This window comes from Leishmania braziliensis, chromosome 21, assembly GCF_000002845.2.
Source record: "Leishmania braziliensis MHOM/BR/75/M2904 complete genome, chromosome 21".
NCBI classification, from domain to species: Eukaryota; Euglenozoa; class Kinetoplastea; order Trypanosomatida; family Trypanosomatidae; genus Leishmania; species Leishmania braziliensis.
The window spans coordinates 222238-241670 of NC_009313.2; the positions used below are offsets into that span (position 1 = coordinate 222238).

At 53.2% G+C, this 19433-nt stretch overlaps 7 protein-coding genes across 7 annotated transcripts; all 7 read left to right on the top strand.

Moving 5' to 3' along the window:
• Positions 1 to 322: 322 nt before the first annotated feature.
• LBRM_21_0800 (putative 60S Ribosomal protein L36) lies at positions 323 to 640 on the top strand (the record flags this gene model as incomplete). The annotated part of the gene is made up of 1 exon (XM_001564737.1): positions 323 to 640. The coding sequence occupies one exon, from the start codon at positions 323 to 325 to the stop codon at positions 638 to 640; it is 318 nt and encodes a 105-aa protein (XP_001564787.1).
• Positions 641 to 947: 307 nt separating this feature from the next.
• LBRM_21_0810 (conserved hypothetical protein) lies at positions 948 to 1232 on the top strand (the record flags this gene model as incomplete). The annotated part of the gene is made up of 1 exon (XM_001564738.1): positions 948 to 1232. One exon carries the CDS (start codon positions 948 to 950, stop codon positions 1230 to 1232), a length of 285 nt encoding a protein of 94 aa, XP_001564788.1.
• A 330-nt stretch (positions 1233 to 1562) lies between these two features.
• Positions 1563 to 1883, top strand: LBRM_21_0820 (putative ATPase subunit 9; the record flags this gene model as incomplete). Its single annotated transcript, XM_001564739.1, has 1 exon — positions 1563 to 1883. The coding sequence occupies one exon, from the start codon at positions 1563 to 1565 to the stop codon at positions 1881 to 1883; it is 321 nt and encodes a 106-aa protein (XP_001564789.1).
• Positions 1884 to 2427: 544 nt separating this feature from the next.
• On the top strand, positions 2428 to 4596 carry LBRM_21_0830 (conserved hypothetical protein; the record flags this gene model as incomplete). The annotated part of the gene is made up of 1 exon (XM_001564740.1): positions 2428 to 4596. The coding sequence occupies one exon, from the start codon at positions 2428 to 2430 to the stop codon at positions 4594 to 4596; it is 2169 nt and encodes a 722-aa protein (XP_001564790.1).
• A 1128-nt stretch (positions 4597 to 5724) lies between these two features.
• On the top strand, positions 5725 to 7149 carry LBRM_21_0840 (19S proteasome regulatory subunit; the record flags this gene model as incomplete). Its single annotated transcript, XM_001564741.1, has 1 exon — positions 5725 to 7149. One exon carries the CDS (start codon positions 5725 to 5727, stop codon positions 7147 to 7149), a length of 1425 nt encoding a protein of 474 aa, XP_001564791.1.
• Positions 7150 to 9655: 2506 nt separating this feature from the next.
• Positions 9656 to 11125, top strand: LBRM_21_0850 (conserved hypothetical protein; the record flags this gene model as incomplete). Its single annotated transcript, XM_001564742.2, has 1 exon — positions 9656 to 11125. The coding sequence occupies one exon, from the start codon at positions 9656 to 9658 to the stop codon at positions 11123 to 11125; it is 1470 nt and encodes a 489-aa protein (XP_001564792.2).
• Positions 11126 to 15007: 3882 nt separating this feature from the next.
• On the top strand, positions 15008 to 18298 carry LBRM_21_0860 (conserved hypothetical protein; the record flags this gene model as incomplete). Its single annotated transcript, XM_001564743.1, has 1 exon — positions 15008 to 18298. The coding sequence occupies one exon, from the start codon at positions 15008 to 15010 to the stop codon at positions 18296 to 18298; it is 3291 nt and encodes a 1096-aa protein (XP_001564793.1).
• Between the last annotated feature and the right edge of the window lie 1135 nt (positions 18299 to 19433).

Below are 19433 nucleotides of genomic sequence, written 5' to 3' on the forward strand. Positions count from 1 at the left end.
GGCCTCCAAGAGACAACAAAGAAAAAGAGGAAAGTCTGTCCAGAAATATGGAAGGGTTTGTAGGCGTCTCTCTCTTTCATGCATCTTCAGGATTTGCACACTTGGCGCCAATATGTCTCTCAATGGGCTTCAATTTGGAAGGAGCGAGTTAATATTATTATTAAATCCTTTCTCGTTAAACGATTTAGCTCATGTTTTGCCATATCTCCTTCTGCTATTTTCTCTATTTTTCAATGCTTGTTTTTTTGCCCTTTTCACCCTTCAAAAATGCCCATACTCTTTTGCGTTCTCATTCGATGCTCTCACGATCAAGGTGACACTAATGTCCGCACCTACTCCTCGCACTGGCATCGTTGCCGGCTTCAACAAAGGTCACGTGACGACCCGCCGCCCGCGCCAGCCGTCGCCCAATGACCGCTTTTCCGTCCCCCACAAGCGCCTGCGCGCTGTGAAGGCTATCATCGCTGATTTAGTAGGCTTATCCCCCCTGGAGAAGCGCGTGCAAGAGTTTCTGCGTGTTGGAAAGGAGAAGCGCGCCTTGAAGTACTGCAAGAAGCGTCTCGGAGACTTCACTGCGGCCAAGAAGAAGCGCTCGAAAATGGAGGAAGCACTCCGCCACGCGACCAAGAAGCACCATTAAAGTGTTTGGTAGTTGTCACCACTTTTTTCTACTTTGACAAAGCTTCATCAAACAAAAAAGAAGAGTAAAGCAAAAGCAATTGAAAAACTGTGCTATCACAAACAATGACTAAGAACAACTTTGCTGCAGACAGACTATTCTTGTGGACTGTCGCTCTTTTGTGGCGATGCCTGTGATATCACTTGATGTGTTATTCCTCTTTCCTCATCTTCTATGTTCTCCCTCAAACCACTGTGCTGCTAAGCTGAGTGACATAAAGCCAGATTACTTTTTGTCCTAACGCCACCTCAAGACACTCAACAAGAAAATGGGAGACAGTACCATTATCGATCGTGATGCGCTCACCGAATCACAGAAGTGGTCGTATATTACGGACAATACGTTGAAAATGATGAGCTTTGGATTTCTATGCGGCGGCGCCATTTCGATGGTTGTATTTCGTTCGGTAGCGTCTCGTGCAGCCGTCACCGCATTCGGTACAGGATGTGGTATTGGAAAGTCGTACGTCGATACAAAGTACATTTTAGGTCATGATGTTGGTGCTGAAACAGTTTGGTCTGCGCAAGTAGCACCACTAAAGAGTAGTACGTGAGTCTTTTTTCTGCCTACAAATAGGATTTTTTTTTGTGTGAAGTTCCGTGAGAGCTGAGGAAGAAAAAACAAGAGCAAACACATCATGTCGCCCCTCAACTATCTGAATTCTCTCGTACCTTTTCACACGCTACGTTCATACTCTACAGAAGAGGTCTCGCATACCTTTTTGGATACTGTTTCTCGCCCAATGTACTTCCCACCGATGTCCTACTTATTCTTCCCTGCTGCTTTCTTTTCAATGAATTCACTTTCTTATTTCATAACAGTTTCACATACTCTTCCCACTCTTACTCTTTCTACAAACAGCCTTTTCCCTTACGCGAAAAAAATGATGCGCCGTGTTATTTCCCAGCCCGTCACCCGCCGCGCGGCGGCCGCCTCAAGTGTGCTCGTGGTCACACCTCGCAAGGCTTCCACTGTCGCCATCTCCGTCCAGGGGCTGCACTACGTTGGCACTGGTCTCGCCGCCATTGCTCTTGCTGGTGTCGGCATGGGTATTGGTACCATCTTTGGCTCCCTGCTGATGTCCTGCGCTCGCCAGCCGAACTTGACCAAGATGCTCTTCAACTACGCCATTCTCGGTTTCGCCCTGACGGAGGCCATCGGCCTGTTCGCGCTGATGCTCGCCTTCCTCATGCTCTTCTCGTAGAGTGCCCGCGAAGCGTTCCGATGGACTCTACTATCGTCTCGTGTCCGCGAAGCTTTAGGACCCTTTATTTTATACCTTACGTAATATCTTTCTCTCTCTTTTGGTAAAGTAACTTTGTAGGCAACGCTAGTTTGTGGATGAAGAAAAAGCAAGATGAAAGCAACGGAAGCGAAAAGCAGATGCCACTATTTCTCTCTAGGTTTGTTATGGCATTATCTCGTCCTTAAACTATGCGTATCGATTCTTGTGAACAGCATACAGTGTAGCTGTGGTTGTGCAATGTATCGAATTTTGTGACACGGTGTGGGCCGGGGTACCGTCAGCGAAGGTAGGAAAAAGTCAATATTCTCTTCTCAACTTTGTGCCATTCTCACAATTGGTCTTGCTGTTTCTTTAGAAAGAGACCAGACACATGTGACTACGCCTGTGAATGGGAAAAGGCGTTTGCCTGCTTGATGGCAACTATGCTCTGTTTATTTCTCTTTCCCTTCCCTCTTCTCTACTTGTGCTTACACTAACAGATTGCATATTTTGTTTCCTGAGGATGAAGCTTGCTATAGTTTCAAATGATGGCAAGCTGGCATGGGGCTCTTGCTTCGCGAGCTGCCACGGAGATCACGTACCGGCAGCCATCAAGCTTGTGAAGAAAGCCGGGGACGGCGACAAGGTGGATCCTGATTGCGTAGCTTTTTCTTCATTCGACGTGGTGCGCTCAGCACGACTGGACATAAAGGCTCGCTACAGGGCGGGTGACCATGTAGCCCTTGCATTTAATGACCCCGATTCATTTTTTGTGGCCGCTGTTGTGCGCTGTGACACGTGGGCTGTGCAGTGGGCAGTAGAAAAGAGTGCGTGTCTTACTGACGCCTCCGTAACGCAGCTTGCGGTTTTGTGCGCGAATACGATGTGTGGTGTAGCGATTGCGTCCAGTAGCGCATCCTCATCATCCCAGATGCAGTACCTTTTCGTTGCCTCCCGCTTCGATGTTCCCACGGCAAGCCGCATTGAAAACAAGGAGTGGAGGCAGTTCCTGGCTCCGCCGAGGTGTATTGAGACAGGGCTGGAGGAGGAGGGAATCGCATCCATTAGCGCATTCAACAGGAACACTCTTCTTGTTCTTACAGAGAAAGGGTCTCTGGTGCTGGTGCACCTGGATGTTAGGGGCCTGAAGACACATCCGGCTTCGACAGCGGCTTTCTACACCGTGCAGCGGATTCAGTGCAAGCTAACGCTTGCAAGCATTGAATCCCGCATTGTGGTGTACAACGATGAAAAGGAGTGCGCTTATGCAGCCGTCTACTCAGTTGCCGAAAAAGCGATGGAACTTGTTCATTTTCGTCAGACAACGGCAGAAACAGCCTCTCGCGCTGGTGAGGTGGTGGTGACCGTGCTGAAAGTGGCCACGAGCATTCCTGTCGACGGTTTGCGCTTTGCCGGGCCGTTTCACCTTGTTGTGACCTGCTTACGTACAAAGGAGAATATGCAGTTTGTCAGCCTCATTCCTGGCACCGGCGCGCTGGAAACGATGGTCTTCGACCCTCTCACAGTGCCACACGTTCCCATCGCCACGTTCTACAGCGAGTCAACGGAGGAGTTCGTAGTGATTTCTTCGTCCCAGGGGGTTGCCGCATTTGCTGGACTGACGAACGAGCAGAAAGTCGCGTCACTGATCGAGACAACGCTGACGTTTTCGGCCGGCCCCTTTTCTCAAGCCTCGCTGAACAAGGCCACATGGGGACTAGTCTCAAACCCGTTTCGTCACTATGGTCCGCAAACCAGGCGCCATGCAGAGGAAGAAAGCGGCGCTGACGAAGAGGAGGACTTGCAGCTTCTGCAAGGTGCTGGTGCTCGGTCTACTGGTCGCTGGACCCCTGTGACGCTGTGCTATGCGTTGGCAACTCGCCGGTTATTTTTGCCCGCGGTGCAGGTTGCGGTGTTTGCCGTGGAGACCGCGCCGTTTCTGCACACGCGACTCATCAAGCAATGGCACAATGCCACAACTGGGCTCAAGGAGATTCTGGGAGCGACTTCCACAAAGCTGTCTGGCGCGCTCGCACTCCCATGGAATCCGCGACATGTTCGCCGTGCCTTGCGCCTCTTCAGTCAAGACGAGCTCTCCTCACTTCTTCATCGCGTCGCGACGACGATAGCGGCCAGCGAGTGTGTGGATTCCCCTGTCTTGTATCCTGATGCCACCACGACCGCTGTCGATATTGCACTGCACACGATCACCCTGGCTCGACAGATGGGTGCCACTTTGAAGCCGGAGGACGTGAGGATCGTCGCAATCATTCTGCGAGCAGCTCGCGAGAGCAGCCATGAGCTATTGCGTTACGCCAGTCGCATGGAGCTGCTGATGGAGAGCCATTTGCAACAGAGGGCTATGGATCGCGTCTTGGAACGTCGTGCTTCTGCATGCGGCGAGGGTGATGAAGTGTCGCAGTCGCTGGAGGGGAACTTTTACGGCATTGCGGCTGAGCTGCAGACTGAGCGGACCCTGCACACACGCTACACGTCAAACGCATGGGCGCAGCACCTGGGCAAGTGCAAAGCGCAGTACAAAATGGAAGGCGAAAGCGCGATGCGGCTCCTTGCAGCAGCGCACAATAAGAGTGAGAAAACGATGGAATGCGCTCTCAGTGACTGGCGGCAGCTTGGCTCCACGCCGCATCAAGACCCGCTGTTAAACCAATTTGAGCAGGCACTCTTGTAGCCGTTGCAGAGCATCGGGGATTGCAGCTATGCGTGAAGATGCTGGTTTTGAAGCCAAGTAAATCGCAGCTGCCTGCCCCATTAGTGAAGTGCGCGCAGACTGTTGGAATGATCTTCTTGAGTGCTACTGCAGTGTCACAAGTGAGATGCGGTACGGTGGAGAATTACGATTAAGGTAAACCTGTAACCCAAGTGCGCATTGCAGGACGCATCGTGTCATTGTAAAAGACCAGACAAGTAAGCAGCTGAAATAGTCAGGAGGAGATACCCACCATAAGTATGGAAAGGAGGAGACAATTGCTCACAGTGCGTAGTGATTCGCTGCGCCTTTCTCTGTTGATAGATGGCTGTTGTTTCCAGGGGTCACGTGCCCAGATGCACTTCGGTTTTACCTACAAGCAATGGGCAACTCGTGGGAGAAGTGGTAGGAGAATGTGTTCGTGATGTCTTGCCCTTTCCTCGCATTGCATCTCTTCCCTCATTGCTCTCCGCGCAGATGTCTGCAGTGCCAGCTACCTCATGACAGTTGCTGAGCATCTTCTGCTTCCACCAAAACTGTCTTCCTCTTCGACACCTTCACTTCTTTTTGTGTTACTTTCCATCTTGTCCTCCCTCGTTTGAAGCTTTCGTGCAAAAGCAGCACACACGTACACGGAAGAAAACGAAGAACACGCCCACGCCAACACCGACACACATAGTCGTTTCAATTCTGCACCTTGTGGTCACTTGTCTCCTTCCTCTTTCTCTATTCGGCCATCTCAAATCATTGAGACGCCTCTGTTTTCACCCTTCTCCTTTGTATAGCTTCCCCACGAAACAGTGAATACGATTCCTCGAGTGGTATCTGCGCTTCTCTTTTTTTTTTTTCGATCCCCCCTTCTCGTGTCGCAGTCGGATTCCATACACCTCTCTATGCCACACCATCGTCACTCTTTTCCCCCCTTTTCGTCTCTCTACACCTGAGCCACTTGCGAGCCTCTTTTCTCCCCTCTTCAAGAGCCCTTGCTCTCTTTTTTTTTTCAGCAGCTCGCGTTCTTTTTTCTCCTCCCCTCAATCTCTCGCTCGTTCGGCTTTGTAGCTGAAGAGCTGCAAGTGAGTTTATTGAAACTTACACAACCAGGTGTGAATCATGGCCGACAACGAATGGAAGGGTGCCAGCTTCAAGCAGGATGAGGACCATTCTGCGGAGACGGCGAAGCTGCTGGAGCGAGTCAACGCGACAACGATTCCTGTTCTTCTTCGCAGCAGCAACGCGAAGCTCGACGAGATCGTCGCTGAGCTACTCACTCTGGAAAAGGTATCCCGTCTTGGTGGCGATGCTGCTTCTACAAAGCTGCTGGCAGTGGAGGTGCTGCGCATCTACCGCACGCAGAAGGAACTGGAACTTATGCTCGAAACTCTGGATATGTTGATGAAGAAGCGCGGACAGACCAAGCAGGCTCAGAGCGCTATGATCGCGGAGTGCACAATCGTCCTCACGGACGGCTCCTTGGCGAAGGAGAAGCAGGAGGAGGTGCTAGAGCGCCTGGCATACGTGACCGAGAACAAGATTCATGTCGAACTGGAACATGCACGCTTCACAATTGAGCTGGCAACTCTTCACGAGGCGGCGGGCCGTAAGCGCTCTGCGTGTGATATGCTGCGTACGCTGCACATCGAAACCATTACGAACATGCCGCGCTTAGAGAAGTTGGAGGCGCTGAATCAGCAGATCCGTCTTTGCCTAGAGCTGGAGGACTACGACCACGTCCCTCTTGTGTCGAGAAAGATCAACCATCGCGGTCTCGGCCGCGACGAGGCACAGCAGCAGAAGCTCAAGTACTTTGACCTCATGCGCGCATACTATGCGCACAAAGAGTCCTTCTTCAACGTTGGTCGGTGCTGGTACGAGACATATAACACCGTGAAGAGCACCGATGACAAGCTCTCCGCCTTGAGCAACATGGTAGTGCACTACCTCATCGCTGAAAATGCCACCGCGAAGGAAATCGAGGATCTCGCGGAGTGCACGGCGTTTGCACCCGTCACCAAGCTGCACGACCGTGTCGCGGCTCTCTCAACTATTAGCGAGAAGCTGAAGAGTGACCTGGAGGATATTCCGCAGCTGTACGCACTTCTGCAGCGCTTCAACAGCATTGAGCTGATCCAGGAGAGGGTCTCCTCGGAGGTGGAGGTGCTGTGTCAGACCCACCCGGAGCTGGCACCGTACCCCGCGCGTCAGGAGCTGCTCAGCAACCGCTGCAGCGAGCACGACATTATGGTGATTTCCAAGTTTTACACCCGCATCCCACTCAGGCGTCTTGCGGAGCTGGTTCATCTGTCGCCAGAGCACACGGAAATGTTCATCATGACGATGGTCAACAACAAGACCTTTTACGCAAAGATGGACCGTGTGGATGGACTGGTGGTGTTCGAGGCGCGAAAGAATACGATGGAGGTCATCGCGTCGTGGAACGACTCGGTCGAGCGCAGCGTAGCATTGCTGGACAAGGCATCACACCTTATCACAAAGGAGCGGATGCTGCACAACCTTGTCCCGCAGAAGGTCCGCTAGAGAAGGCGGAGTGGGGATGGTGCGGCGGCGGGGTATGTATGTGCATTTGTATTGTCGTTATCACGTGCGCTCACGACGCCTTTCTCATCTCTAGTGCACAGTTGGGGCTCCTGCCACTTTCACCGTGGATGGAATCTGCGCGATCGGCTTCACACGCAGCGACTCTTTTGCCTTCCCCCATGGCGAGTAGTAGGTTTTTATTTTCTTCTGTTGTCTGATAAGGGAGGCGAGGTTGCTTTTGGGGAGCGATAGGGCGCGATGTGTTGTCGACTCCGCGTCTCTCTCTCTCTCTACGACACCCTTCCCTGCTAGATGTTCCACAGAGCCCTCTGCGCTTCCTCTCTACTACGTGTGTGGTTGCAGTGCGTGTGTGTGTGTGTGTGTGTGTGTGTGTGTGTTTACGCGTTTGTGTGAGCCCTGAAGTGGGCCATGACTGGGTTGATCGGATCTGTGGTCTGGAAAAAAAGAAAGGTGTCAATGGAAGGCGGCTTTAATCGCCAAGCACGACCTGCAATGAGAAAGATTGCGGCATCCAGTATCGAGAGTCTGCGGACTGTGTGGAGCTTGCTGTGGATTGTCATCATTATCCAATGTGTTGACATGCTTTCCATCAGCTAGCAATGGGCACCGTCATTGCCCAGTCGAGGGGCAGGAAAGAGGCTCTACACTGGTTGTCCTTTTAGACCGAGGACGTTGCGCGAAGGCGGATCAGAGAGAGAAAGGAGAGGCACTTCCTGTTTCTTGGGGCGCAGCACTGTCCATGACGCCACATTGAATGAAGAGCGGTCTTTGGATGCACGTGCACCGTCTCACTTCTTATTTTCCGACTCGTTCTAATCTTCTTTATCTTGTGACTGGCTCAACACGCTTCGCTTTCTCCGTGACGCGCTACACACGATCCAACTTCCACACGCTCACCTGCATCCCCCCACACAAACACACAAATTCTGCCGGTCAACCGATGACTGCTTGTGTTGCTCATTTCCCCTTCCGTGATATTCGTCCCTACACGTGCAGAATTGTCTCTTCGCTTCTTGGCTTCCCTCAATCTTCAGTTTACTCGAATTGAGGAACAGCTCCTTTCTTTTTTTTTTTCCACTTTCTTCTTTTTCCTTCTCTTTTCTCACATCCGCTCTCACATTTTCTTGTCGTCATTGACATCGCTGCGCGAATAGGCGTATCCAGTGACGCTCCACCACACAACGGAGCGGCGTGCGCCATATTCTTCCTGCCTCTCTTTTTTCCGCTTAACACAGGAAAGAATAATTCTCACGCAAAAGACGTCAGGAACGACAATCAGCAAGTTTTGAACAAGAGAAGTACTCTTGTAGAAGTGAGAAGACATTCGAAAGTAAGTACAGTCTGCGAGCGAAGGACAAGGACGGAGTACCGAAAAACAATCTTTTCTCTTGGTCATTCGGCCACGGTAAGTGTTCGTTTGCCACACCACTTTCTTCCTTGTCCTTGTTCTGTCTGTCGATTCATTCAGCATATTTATTGTCGCCCCCAAACTACCCATTTGACCTCACACACCTCTCTTGGTTTCCCATTCCCCTTCGAGCAGACCCCCCCTCCCCCAGATCCACACGTGCATACAGACGTCTTTTCTGTGCTTTGGCGCTTTCTCTCTTTTTTTAATTTTCGGCTTCATTCCCCTTTCCCCTTTCCGTGTCTTAAGAGTATAACGAGCGAAGCGAAAGAACGGAGCAAAACAGCAACCATAACAAAAATAGAAACCTGAGCAATAAAGTACCGAAGCGAAAACGAACTAGAAGAGGCGAGGGGTCGCGGTGGCGCAAAGAAGAGGTCCTAAACAGCAAGGAACAGCCCCAGGACAGAGGAACGAAGAAGAAACCAGGATTTGATTATTGTGGCATCGAGGGGACGTGAGCAAGATAGAACTATACATGGATATATAGCTAGACACAGACGTCAAAAAGAAGGGCATCACTATTCGGCTTCTTTTCTTTCCTTTGTGCCTTGCTTCCTCTCTGTATCTTTTCTTCTCTGACGCCACATACCCCCTTCTTTCCCCTTTTCTCCCTTCCTGGTCTGCCCTCCACCCTTTTTTGCTTCGCTCTCTTTATATTCTTCTCAGCACCTTCTATTTAGTATAAAAATACATAAATCCAAAAAAAGAATTTTTTTTTTCGTTTTGCTGGTGCTACTCTTCTCAGCGTCTTTTTCTTGTTCTTTTTTTTTTGTTGTTGGCCCTTTTCGTTTCCCTTCCTCTTTCCACTTTTGCGTTTTTTTTCTTTCCTTTTCACGAGAAAATACAGACACAGATAGACTGGCCTCATCGGTCGTATTACCACTCTTTTTCTTCGCTACTTTCAATGTGAGCAGACAAAAAAGGAGCAAAAAACGAGCCGTTGACGTGATACACGCCAGAGAAAAACTTTACATCGTCACTCAGAGTTACAGACGCACGCACATACGGGCGCTGCGCCACCGCCTTTTGTTGTATCACATTGCATCACTGTCGGTGTGGTGAGCTGCGCTGCGAATGAGCTACATGATTCAGTCGCGAGAGGCGGCATCGTTTGCGGTGTCCTCCTTAGGCTCAAAGGGGAAGGGCGACGACTTCCAGCACATACTCGGCGGAGACACGTGTAACGGGTACACGGCAACTGAGGAGGGAAGTGCGGCACCTACGGCGGAGGTGAGTGACGAAAAGCACAGTTCCAGCTCCAGCTCGGATTGCAAGAAGGAGGATGAGAAGTGGGTCTGGGTGCTGGACCCGATGACCAGAAAGCTGCGGGTGCCGCTGCACTTGCTCGTTCCTACCCACGCTACCTCGACGCCTGGAACTGTGCCGTCGCTCTGCATAGCCTTCTTGGAAGGCCGATGCCGCCACGCTTGGTGCCGTCAGGCGCACGTCGTGCCGTCTGCTATTCCACAGCTGCGCTACGAAGCGTTGAGCTCACCCACGTGCTGCCATTTCCACCAAGACCCTCAGGACATCTCCATGCTGACAAACCACTTCAAGTACGTGCTCATCACTGGCAACGGAGGCAGTAACGAGCTGATTCCTGCGGACCGTGTGGCGTGCACAGTTGGGCTGCGCCGCTACTTGGTGCACAACGCCCCCAAGAAGTCTGCCTGTGCGTCCAACAACGCGACAGAGAAGCGGTCGGCGGCTAGCGAAAACGATGTCCTGGAGCTTCCGGCGAAGTTCATCTGCCGTTTGCACTTAGCGCATCGCTGTCGGTACCTGGATGACTGCAACAACATCCACATCTGCCGCGAGTTTGAAGTTCGCCTGCAACCGCCGCCGCAGATCCTGAGCTCACTCAACTCCGTCACCACCTCGACACGCACAGTGAGCATCGGCGACACGTGCTACACCGTCACCCCGCTGGCGGTTGGGGATGTGAGCGATGACGATTTCAACGCTATCGCCGAGGCAAAAAGGATCGACTACCGTAACGCCAGCACTCCTGCATCCATGGCTTTAAAGAGTGCCATCCCGCCATACGACGTGGCCCTCAGCGGCACCAGCAGGAGCGGCAGCCCTATGCCTTACTCCGTCGCTGGTGGTGCCTTCCCGACGTTCCCGGAGTATCGTTACACACTACGTACGCCCAACACTAATGCCGTAACACCGCCGTCGGGGCAGTCACCAGCCTTCCTGCACGCAGAGTCTCCGTCGCAGATGCCACAAGGCGGCTTTGGCTTTGGTGGCCACCTACGTGTGTACGATGTGCGTCCCAAAGCTCAGTCCGACACAGCGACACCCAGCTGCACCAACAGCCCTGCAATAAATCCCAGTGCACAGGAGAAGAGCAGCGCGGGCGGAAAGTTCGCCCCGTTCAAGTATACAGATAGCTCATCTCCCACGGTCATGGCGACCCGCTTCAGCGGAACGAGTGGAGGCAGCGGCGTGAGTCTTGCAACGAGCGGGACGAACACTCCCTTGGCTACCGGCGGGTACAGCACTATATCCGGGCGAACTACTGTTACAGTCAGGAAGTAACTGAGCTGTTGACCACTTGGCATGTACTGTGTGCGCGTGATTGGTTCATCTTTGCTGGTGCTATTTGTTAATTTTTTTTTTTTGCCTTTGCCCGTCCGTTGCCTGCTCCTAGGTCCTTTTCAAGTTCTCTTTCTTCCTCACGTTTCTTCTTTCAACACCTCTGCTGCTACTGTTGCAACTACATTCAAAGATCGTCATTGAAAGTGAGAGGAATAATATGGTAGGGGGAAAGTTGGAGAGGGATCAGTCAGCCACCGTGCAAATCACTTCTCTCTCTGTGCTTGACTTTTCGTTGTTGCTTTGCTTCGCCCTTCCACTCCCCCTTTTCCCGTTTTGTTCGTCATGTTGGTGCTAGTGATTCGCACGTGTCTTTTTTTTTCGATTTTAAATCTTCGACTACTCTCTGTTCATTTTTTCCTTGAAGTGTGAGAGACTTCTCGTACGTCACTCTGCTAAATTCCATCGAATAACAAGAAGTCACCCCACTCCCCCATCCAGTGCCGTCTCCCTTTCTCTCCACTCGTAAAAGGGGCATTTAAGGAAGAGAGGACGTGATGCGGTGTATATTGTGTGTCTTTGTGTCTGGGTACGTCTAAGCATGCATGTCTCTCTTTCTTTGCGCGTATATATATATATATATATATATATATGTATGTGTGCGTGTTTGCTCAGGTGGGATAGCATCATGGGAAATGCCGTGAGAAGGGTCGTCATTTCCGTCTCCTATAGATTGCTTGTCTTTGCGTTACTTTCACCTCGTTTTTTTTTTTTCTTCCTTGCCTCCAGGTAACTCATCGAGGGTTTCGCTTTTTCCATTTTTTTCTGTCTATGTGCGAATTCCCCCACTCGTGACAATCTTCTCGACTTCCTTCTTTATCTCGTTGTATGCGCTGCATTGTTGCGTGCACCTCGACGCGTCTTTCTTTGCCCTTCCAATGGAAATGAAAGCATCATCCAGTAAGTAATCGGTTAACAGGTGCACCAAAAACCCCAGGACTGATGAGCGGGGGATAAAGAAGGGCCAGAGACTCTGGGCAAGTAGGAAAGGAAAGGGCAGCAAGCCATGCCCTTGAATGCAGGAAAAAAAATCGATACTTGATGACGATGAGAGCGTCTAAGCAGAAGAGTGAGTGCCAGAGGCTGTAGTGCCTTTATCTTTCATCTCCTTTAGTTTTCCTTTTTGTTGTTCTATCCTCTTCTCAAGGCACTGATGACGGAAGGGGGAGAGCCTTCCGAGTGGTATGAGAGTCCAGTGCCCTCTCTGCGTGAGGAAGCCAGGCAGCCCTCTTCTATTCCTGCCAATGCCGAATCACCTCTAGTGGCGACAGGGCCAAGTATCTAGGACGCAGAGGAGGTTAGAGCGGTGCATTACTGCTGATTTCGGCGGTCAGGTTCTGCACAGCGTTGCATCGAAGAGGACTGTGACGATGAAGCCATTAGTACCATCCCCATGATGGGCAGGGTGTCTGCATGACTCGAATGTATCTCACCCGATCCTCGCTGTGTACTGCTAGGGTCTCTGAGCCACGCCGAGGGGTGCACCAGGTGACGACCTGTGAGGCAGGGGCCATGCTTAGATGTCTGAGCCGGTGCATCGCTGTAGAGCGTGTCTGCGGCTGCTTCGCACGATGCGATGGGCCTGTGGCAGCCCAGGGGTGGAGTGGGGATCGACTTGTGCGTTGTGTGGTGGAGAGTGGCCGGGGACGAAAAAAATTGTGCTCGTCTTTTCCCCTTCAGTTGTGCAGGTGCGTGACCAGTACGGTGGCGTCTTCTCGCTTGTCAACTTTACCATCTCACTTTCTGTCGCTCTCTTTCTTTATGTTCTTGTGCTGTTTCCTTCTTGCGTCTCTCTTTTTTTTGTTTTGTTTTTCTGTTTCAGTTATTGTGAAGCTCTGTTGTATTGTTTGTTTCCCTCTTCCCTGTAACACTGAATATGTCGTCAATTTTTTATTTTAAATGATTTACTGTGAATGCGGAGAAACGTGATGCTTATTGTGCGGATGGCGTTTAATGTGTGCGTGTGCGTGCGCAGCCCTATGCTGCCGCGGTTGCTGCTTTTCTATTCCTTCTCTACGTTCCTCACACGCACACACACACACACACCCACTACTCCTCACAAGCGTTGCCGCTTCCGCAATACCAGAGCGAAAAGGGAAAAAAGGAGGGAGGGAACGTGTAAAGGGTTTGATGCCATTGTGCACTTCTCCACTGGCCTTGTCCCCCTTTTTTTCCTCGCGGCTTCTCATATTTTTTTTTCAGTGGTGATGACTAATGGTTCAAGAGAACGCGAGAGAGAGTCAAGCCGAGAAAAAGTTGCTCTGTGTAGAGCGCATCTCTGAGAGAGGAGACTCCGAGGAGTGGGAGCGAGTAAGAACCCGAGTAATGCGTGAGCGACCAAAGTGGGAGATGACGTTGCTTAAGGTGGAGCGTGCGACACTGGCATCATTGCTCTTCCATTCAATGCAATTTACGACATTCATGGATACTAGTACACAGCTACTGGTTAAGGTTTCTCTCCGCCTTTACTTTTGTTTCGTTTTTTTTTTTCTTATTTGGTATGGCCCTCTTCCTTTTTGCTGTTGTGCCGCGGTGCTTTCTTCATGTGGGGCTGCGTGTGCGCTTTGTGTGTCTTTCCATGCCCTATGTTCTTTGGTGTAGTTGTCCAGCTCGTTCTTTTTTTACTTTGATGTCATGTCTTGCCCCCCCCCCCACTCCCTCTCTCTCTTGTGTTTTCTGACGTAACACAAAAGAAAGTTAAAAACGCCACAAGAGGCCAGTATTAGAAACCTCCCCTGCCCCACCCCACACGTATTGTAGTGGAGGCACAGCCCTGTACATGCCTGCTGTGCCTACAAGATGCCCAGAACGTGTCTTGTACGCGTTTTTTTCTCTTGTGCGTTGTTGGGCGTGAGAGGCTGCTCACTGATGCCTCTACCTTTCTCTGCCTATCACGCAAGAGGCCGAGAGGAGGTAAGGGTGCGAATGGTGTGGATACTCGGTTGGTTGGTTACAACCGACTAAGAAGGCCCGATACAGTGAAGCTACGGAGGCGCTTAAGTCGTTCAAGAGGGGTACGGGCTTCAACTGCAGGTGAAGGTCGCATAGAAGGTCAAGAGTACCCCTTCCCTGCGCCCCTGCTTTGACCCCGGTTGAACACGCTAAGTGAAGTTTTTCTTAGTCCTCACCTTCCCATCTTCATCCATCTGGCTTCTGTGTCTGTGAATAAATGCATTTTGTCCTCGACGCGTGTTTATGACTAAACATACACACAGACGCACTTTGCTTCCGCAGCTAAGTTCTCCACTCACGCGAGAAAAAGAAAGAGAGCTAGAGGGGTTGCATCCGGGGCCTCAACACACGGCGACTCCTTCACGAGCAGTGTTCCCTCTTGGATAAAGGGCGACATAAAGAGAGATGGTACCATACACAAGCGTGCACGTCGCTGTCTGACTTGTATGTCGGCATTTCTTTTCCGTTTATCGATCATCTCTTCCATTCATACACGATAGAGAGAGAGAGGGCGATACAACTTGCTAATCTATCTTCCTCACTTCATGGTTGTCGCACGCACCACAGCTTAACTTTTAGCAGCGGTAGGGTTCCCTTCTCTTTCTATCCTACATATTCATACACATGTATTACACAACATAGCCGAAGTGCAGGAGAAAGAGTTGGATATAACGGAAAGCGCAGCACTAGAGAGTGATAAAGGACGTGTACGAGGGAGGGGGCCGAGTCGCCTAACCCTTCTCTCGATTTGAACTACGTCAGTCCTCAGTTTCTGTAGAGACTTATCGCGTCTTTTACTTCTTCATCTGTGGCGAGAGCTAGAGAGAGACTCCAATTCCTCCCCCCTGCTACTGTCCTGCGGAACTTGTCGCCATGCGTGGGGAAGAGCGATCCCGTCGGTGTCCCGTCCGACTTGTACAGCCCTTCTATGACGGTGACGATGCTGAGGATGGCGATGTGGCGTTCTGGGCATCGGCAGGGGCAGCGCAGTTGTCTTCGCCGATGGACCAGGTGACATCAACTTTCACAGCATCTCATGTGACCCCAATTCAGTTACCGAGAGCTCGAGTTGGTGCTCTTGCCGACCGCGCGTCGTCCCTCAACACGTTTCAGACGCCGCCGTCTTTTGTGTCTTCACCGGAAGTGCTGCCGCCTTTCCCCCCACACAGTGGGGTAAAGACGGCACCCACCGCGTCTTCCGTCTCCTCTTCACGCAGTTGCCCTCCGCGCGATCGAGAGGCACCACCCGCTTCCTCATTCGGTCAGCCAGTCTCGTCATCTGTGGATCGCCTGGCTGCACTGTATCAGCAATTTCAGATGTCGCAGGGGAGGGACTCGCATGCGCCGAGGAGTGACACCGCCGGCAGGTCACGTGAAGTAGTCATTCCCACGCCGACCAGGAAAGAGGCGCCTGCTGCGCCTGTGTGTTTATCTCAGCGGATCGAAAGGGGTGTTGTGAGTGGCGATAGTGGAGTGACTGAGAAGGAGAACCCACACTGCATTCTTTCTAGCGGCTGTTCGTTAACACCAGCTCGGGTGCGGCAGCCTGTGTCCGAGGACGATGAGGCTCAAGCTGCTCAGCCCGGCAAGGATGTTGTCAAGGTTACAGGCAGGTGCGCACCGACAAGGTCAAGTTCCACGCCGCTTCCTGCACTATCCGCCGCCTCTGTTAAGGCATCAACCTCCTCTCAACAAGATGCTGAAGCACCGCCTCTATCCTCGCTCTCGCAGCCAGCAAGAGCGACTGTGGTGCTGCCGTCCAGTTTGTCTGCTTCGGGCATCCCAGCTTTAATGCACATTGCTGTTCGGGTGTGGGCGGCGCTGGGCTTCTTCGAAATACGCTCGGTAGAGGGGGCGGGGCTGGATGAGGGAGAGGAGGCGGAGGAGATGTCTCAATGTGCTACGGTGCCGTCAAGTCCCGAAGACGTCGAGTCGTTTCTGTGGGGGCTGAAAGAGTACTTGAGCTTTTACTGCGCGGACTTGCCGGGCCCATCGGCGGCGGTATTGGTAGATGTCACGGCGCACCTCCGCAACGGGCTGTGGCGAGTTCTCTTCAACGCGGTCTTCTACTGCCTCACTGTCCTTGACAAGCATCGGCGTCGCCGGGGCCCGCTTTCACCCAGAGAGGCTGATGTTCGAACTGGTGGTGCGGAGGACACCTACGAGGTGGTGTACTCGTCGTCGTCAGATGCAGACGACGAGAATGCAGGCGAGGTCTCGTTGAGTCGCGCAGCTCCGGTGCGGTTGGTGTGGAGGCATCCGGGTGAGTCGGAGGAGGAGCACCTGGCGCGCTGCGTGCGCGACCCTTTGCCACTGAACAGTCCCCTGTGGTCTGCATCGTCCTTCACTCCCTGTGGGCGAGAGGCGGGCTCTGCTGGCATGATGCGCAGTGATCGCCACGATATCCGGCGGCCGTCATCTCGATTCCCACTTGATGAAGTCTACAGCGGCCGTCTGCGCACCGCCTTGCCCATCGCTGATTGGTACTTGGTGCTGCGCTGCCTGGCTCAGGTGGGGTATCGCCGAGACGCCTTTTACCTCCAAACACCATTCAACGCGTCGCCGCACGAGCTTCTCCTTGCTCTCCTATGGTTGACGCAGCAGTACAAGATGCTCGCAGTTGCTGAGTACGTGGAGCTAAACCGCCGGTACCCCTTCTTGCTGCAGTACCACGTGAATGACGCGTTCCTGTATGGTTCTGTGGCGGTCGGGGGTACACCACAGCCCGCCCACATCACAGCACGTGAGCGACTTCTCTATGGACTCTCACATGCCTCAGCTTGGCCACCTGTGAGCTTTGATGAGAACGCGACGATTGCCGTGCGTCTTGCCCAGCTGGAGCGTTGCTTAGGTAAGGCGGCTTCTTCTGCTGTTCCTGCTGCTTCAGCGCAGTCGCCTGCGCTGACCGGCCCCTCGGCAGCGTCGCTGCACGTGCGGCGCCTCATGGCGGTCCGGCGACTCCTCAGCCTCTCCTTCAACCGACTCCTCCAGGCTTTGCAGCGTCAGGCTGAACAGGTTACCCTCCTTGGTCTCCACTCCTCCCTTGATGCGCAGCTGTGCCGTAAGGAGCACCACGCCCTGTATGAGGAAGTCACTGCAGGCCTTGCCTACGTGCAGGCAACGCAGCAGCGACTGCAGACGACAGCGGACAACCTCGCCAAGGCGGGCTCACTTGTGGCGTTTCTTCTGCGGTATGAGGAGTCGACGGTGTCGGCGGAGGAGGTGCTTCTGGGACTGGAAGAGGATGACACGACATGGCTGTCTCATGACAACCCCGCGGAAAGGGACGCGAGCAGCACTGAAGCGACACCTGTGAGAGGAAAGCGCAAAGCGACAGAGGCTGATCGGTGGCGCCGTGCGGTGCGGCGTGCCAAGCTGCCCGTCTCGCAGTCAGCATCAGAGAGTGCCCCTGCATCGCTCGCGACGTCAGCGGCTTCGCTCGCCCAAGCTATTTCGACGTTTCGAGCCACTCACGTGAGGGCCACTCTCACTGAGACATGGAGGAGACTACTGCGGCGCGGACACGCCGCACCGCAGACGGTGCCGCCGGAGAGTCTGCGCTTTTTGTTGGACGCCGAGGCGCAGCAGGTGCAGGAAGCCAGTGTTCGAGAGAACATGAAGTCTCGCTACTCTCTGCAAGCAGCTTTGGCTGCTGAGCTAGCGGTGCTTGTGTATCAGGCTCAGCAGCGACGCCATCGCAGTCAGTCCCACAGCCCTCTGCGGGGTGGAGACGGTGGCGCTCTGAGGGCAGCGAATTCGGCTACAGAGACGCGAACCGTGGATGGCAGCGTGGGCCTCAAGGTGCGACCTGTGCAGGTGGCGCTGCCGCCGCTGGACCTTGTGACCCACGCCAGCGCTGCTTTTGCGCAGTTGCGGTCAGAGGAAGCCATCTATGGCTCGGTTACATTAGGAAGTGCGGAGCTGCAGCTGACGGAGGTGGGCGAGCCAGCGGCAGGCTCGACCACCTCGGCGCGCTTGGAGCTGGAGCGTCTGAAGGCCTGGGAGGAGCAGCTGAATGTCCAGCTAGGCGTACCTGCGCAAACCACCGCTAGCATTAAGTACTGCAAGGAGGTCTTGCAAGCACTGTACCACCAGTACGGCCTACGTATCGCTACACCTGTGGCGCAGAAGCACTTCAGCCAGCTACTGGCGAGCGTCGAGTGAAAGTTCATCTGGTCGGTGAGGTCCATATATGTACGTGTAGGTGGATATATATATGTGAGACACAAACAAGTCGCATTGCGTTGGGTTCCTGGTAAAGGAGTGGGGAGGGGGGGGTAGACAATATTTCAGGTGTGACACACTTCCGCGCATACGCATACGCGCCGCACACACAAGACACTAACGGATGACGGAGATGAATTGTGCGTTCCCCTCTTCCGTTTTTTTCAAAAAGAGCGAAGAACACATCACAACAACCCTCTTCCCGATGTGTCCGCTCTCCGCCACACAACACACGAGTGGATCCCCACCCCGCCCACGGCCTGCCACAGGCCCACCGCGTCGTGCAACGCCGCCGCAGACACGCGCGTAGCAGCAGGGCACCGGCTCAGCCATCTGAGCACAGCACCCGCCCCAAACCCCCACACACACACACCGCAGACAGCCCCACAGCAGCCCCCGTCGCGCCGGCCGCTACCCGCACCAGCAGGCAGCGAGAGCCGGGTGCAGCACGCCCGAGTCATGCAGACACCCTGCGCACCACACGGATGGCACCAACGCCCGCAGTGCCGCCCAGAGCCTGTCACCGCCAGAGGTGGTCTGGCATTGGCAGGGGTAAAGTGGGGCTGCTGGGCCCTCCTCACACAGAGAGCGCGGGGGTATACTGGGCCCTGGGATACACCAAGCACAGGGAGGGGAGGGGGGGGTCCTGCCCGCCATCAGGTGGCACTAAAGAGAGGTGAAAAGAGATGCGCACACAAGGTTTGTATGGGTTGAGACTTGGAGGACGTAGTACACGATAGCACTGCTCCTTGTCTCCAACGAAACTGGCACCACTGCCAGGACACGCTCATTTGCTCGTGGTGCGTCCAGGAACGCCCTCTTCTCGCTCAAATCCACTTTTGTATCTGTTAGGGATGAAGGGGGGGGTTGGGAGGAAGAAGAGGCGCCCTCCGCCTGCAGAGCATTGGGTCAGTATATGTGTGAATCTTTGCCGTCTTCTTTCCCCCTTTTATTCCTTCCTTTTCTCATGCGCCATTACCATACGTTGCTCCTTCCCACCCCTTTGCTGTTGTTTTCCTCTGCGGTCACCACCACCGCTTGCGTTCCACCACGGTTTACTAGCTCTTGGACGCGG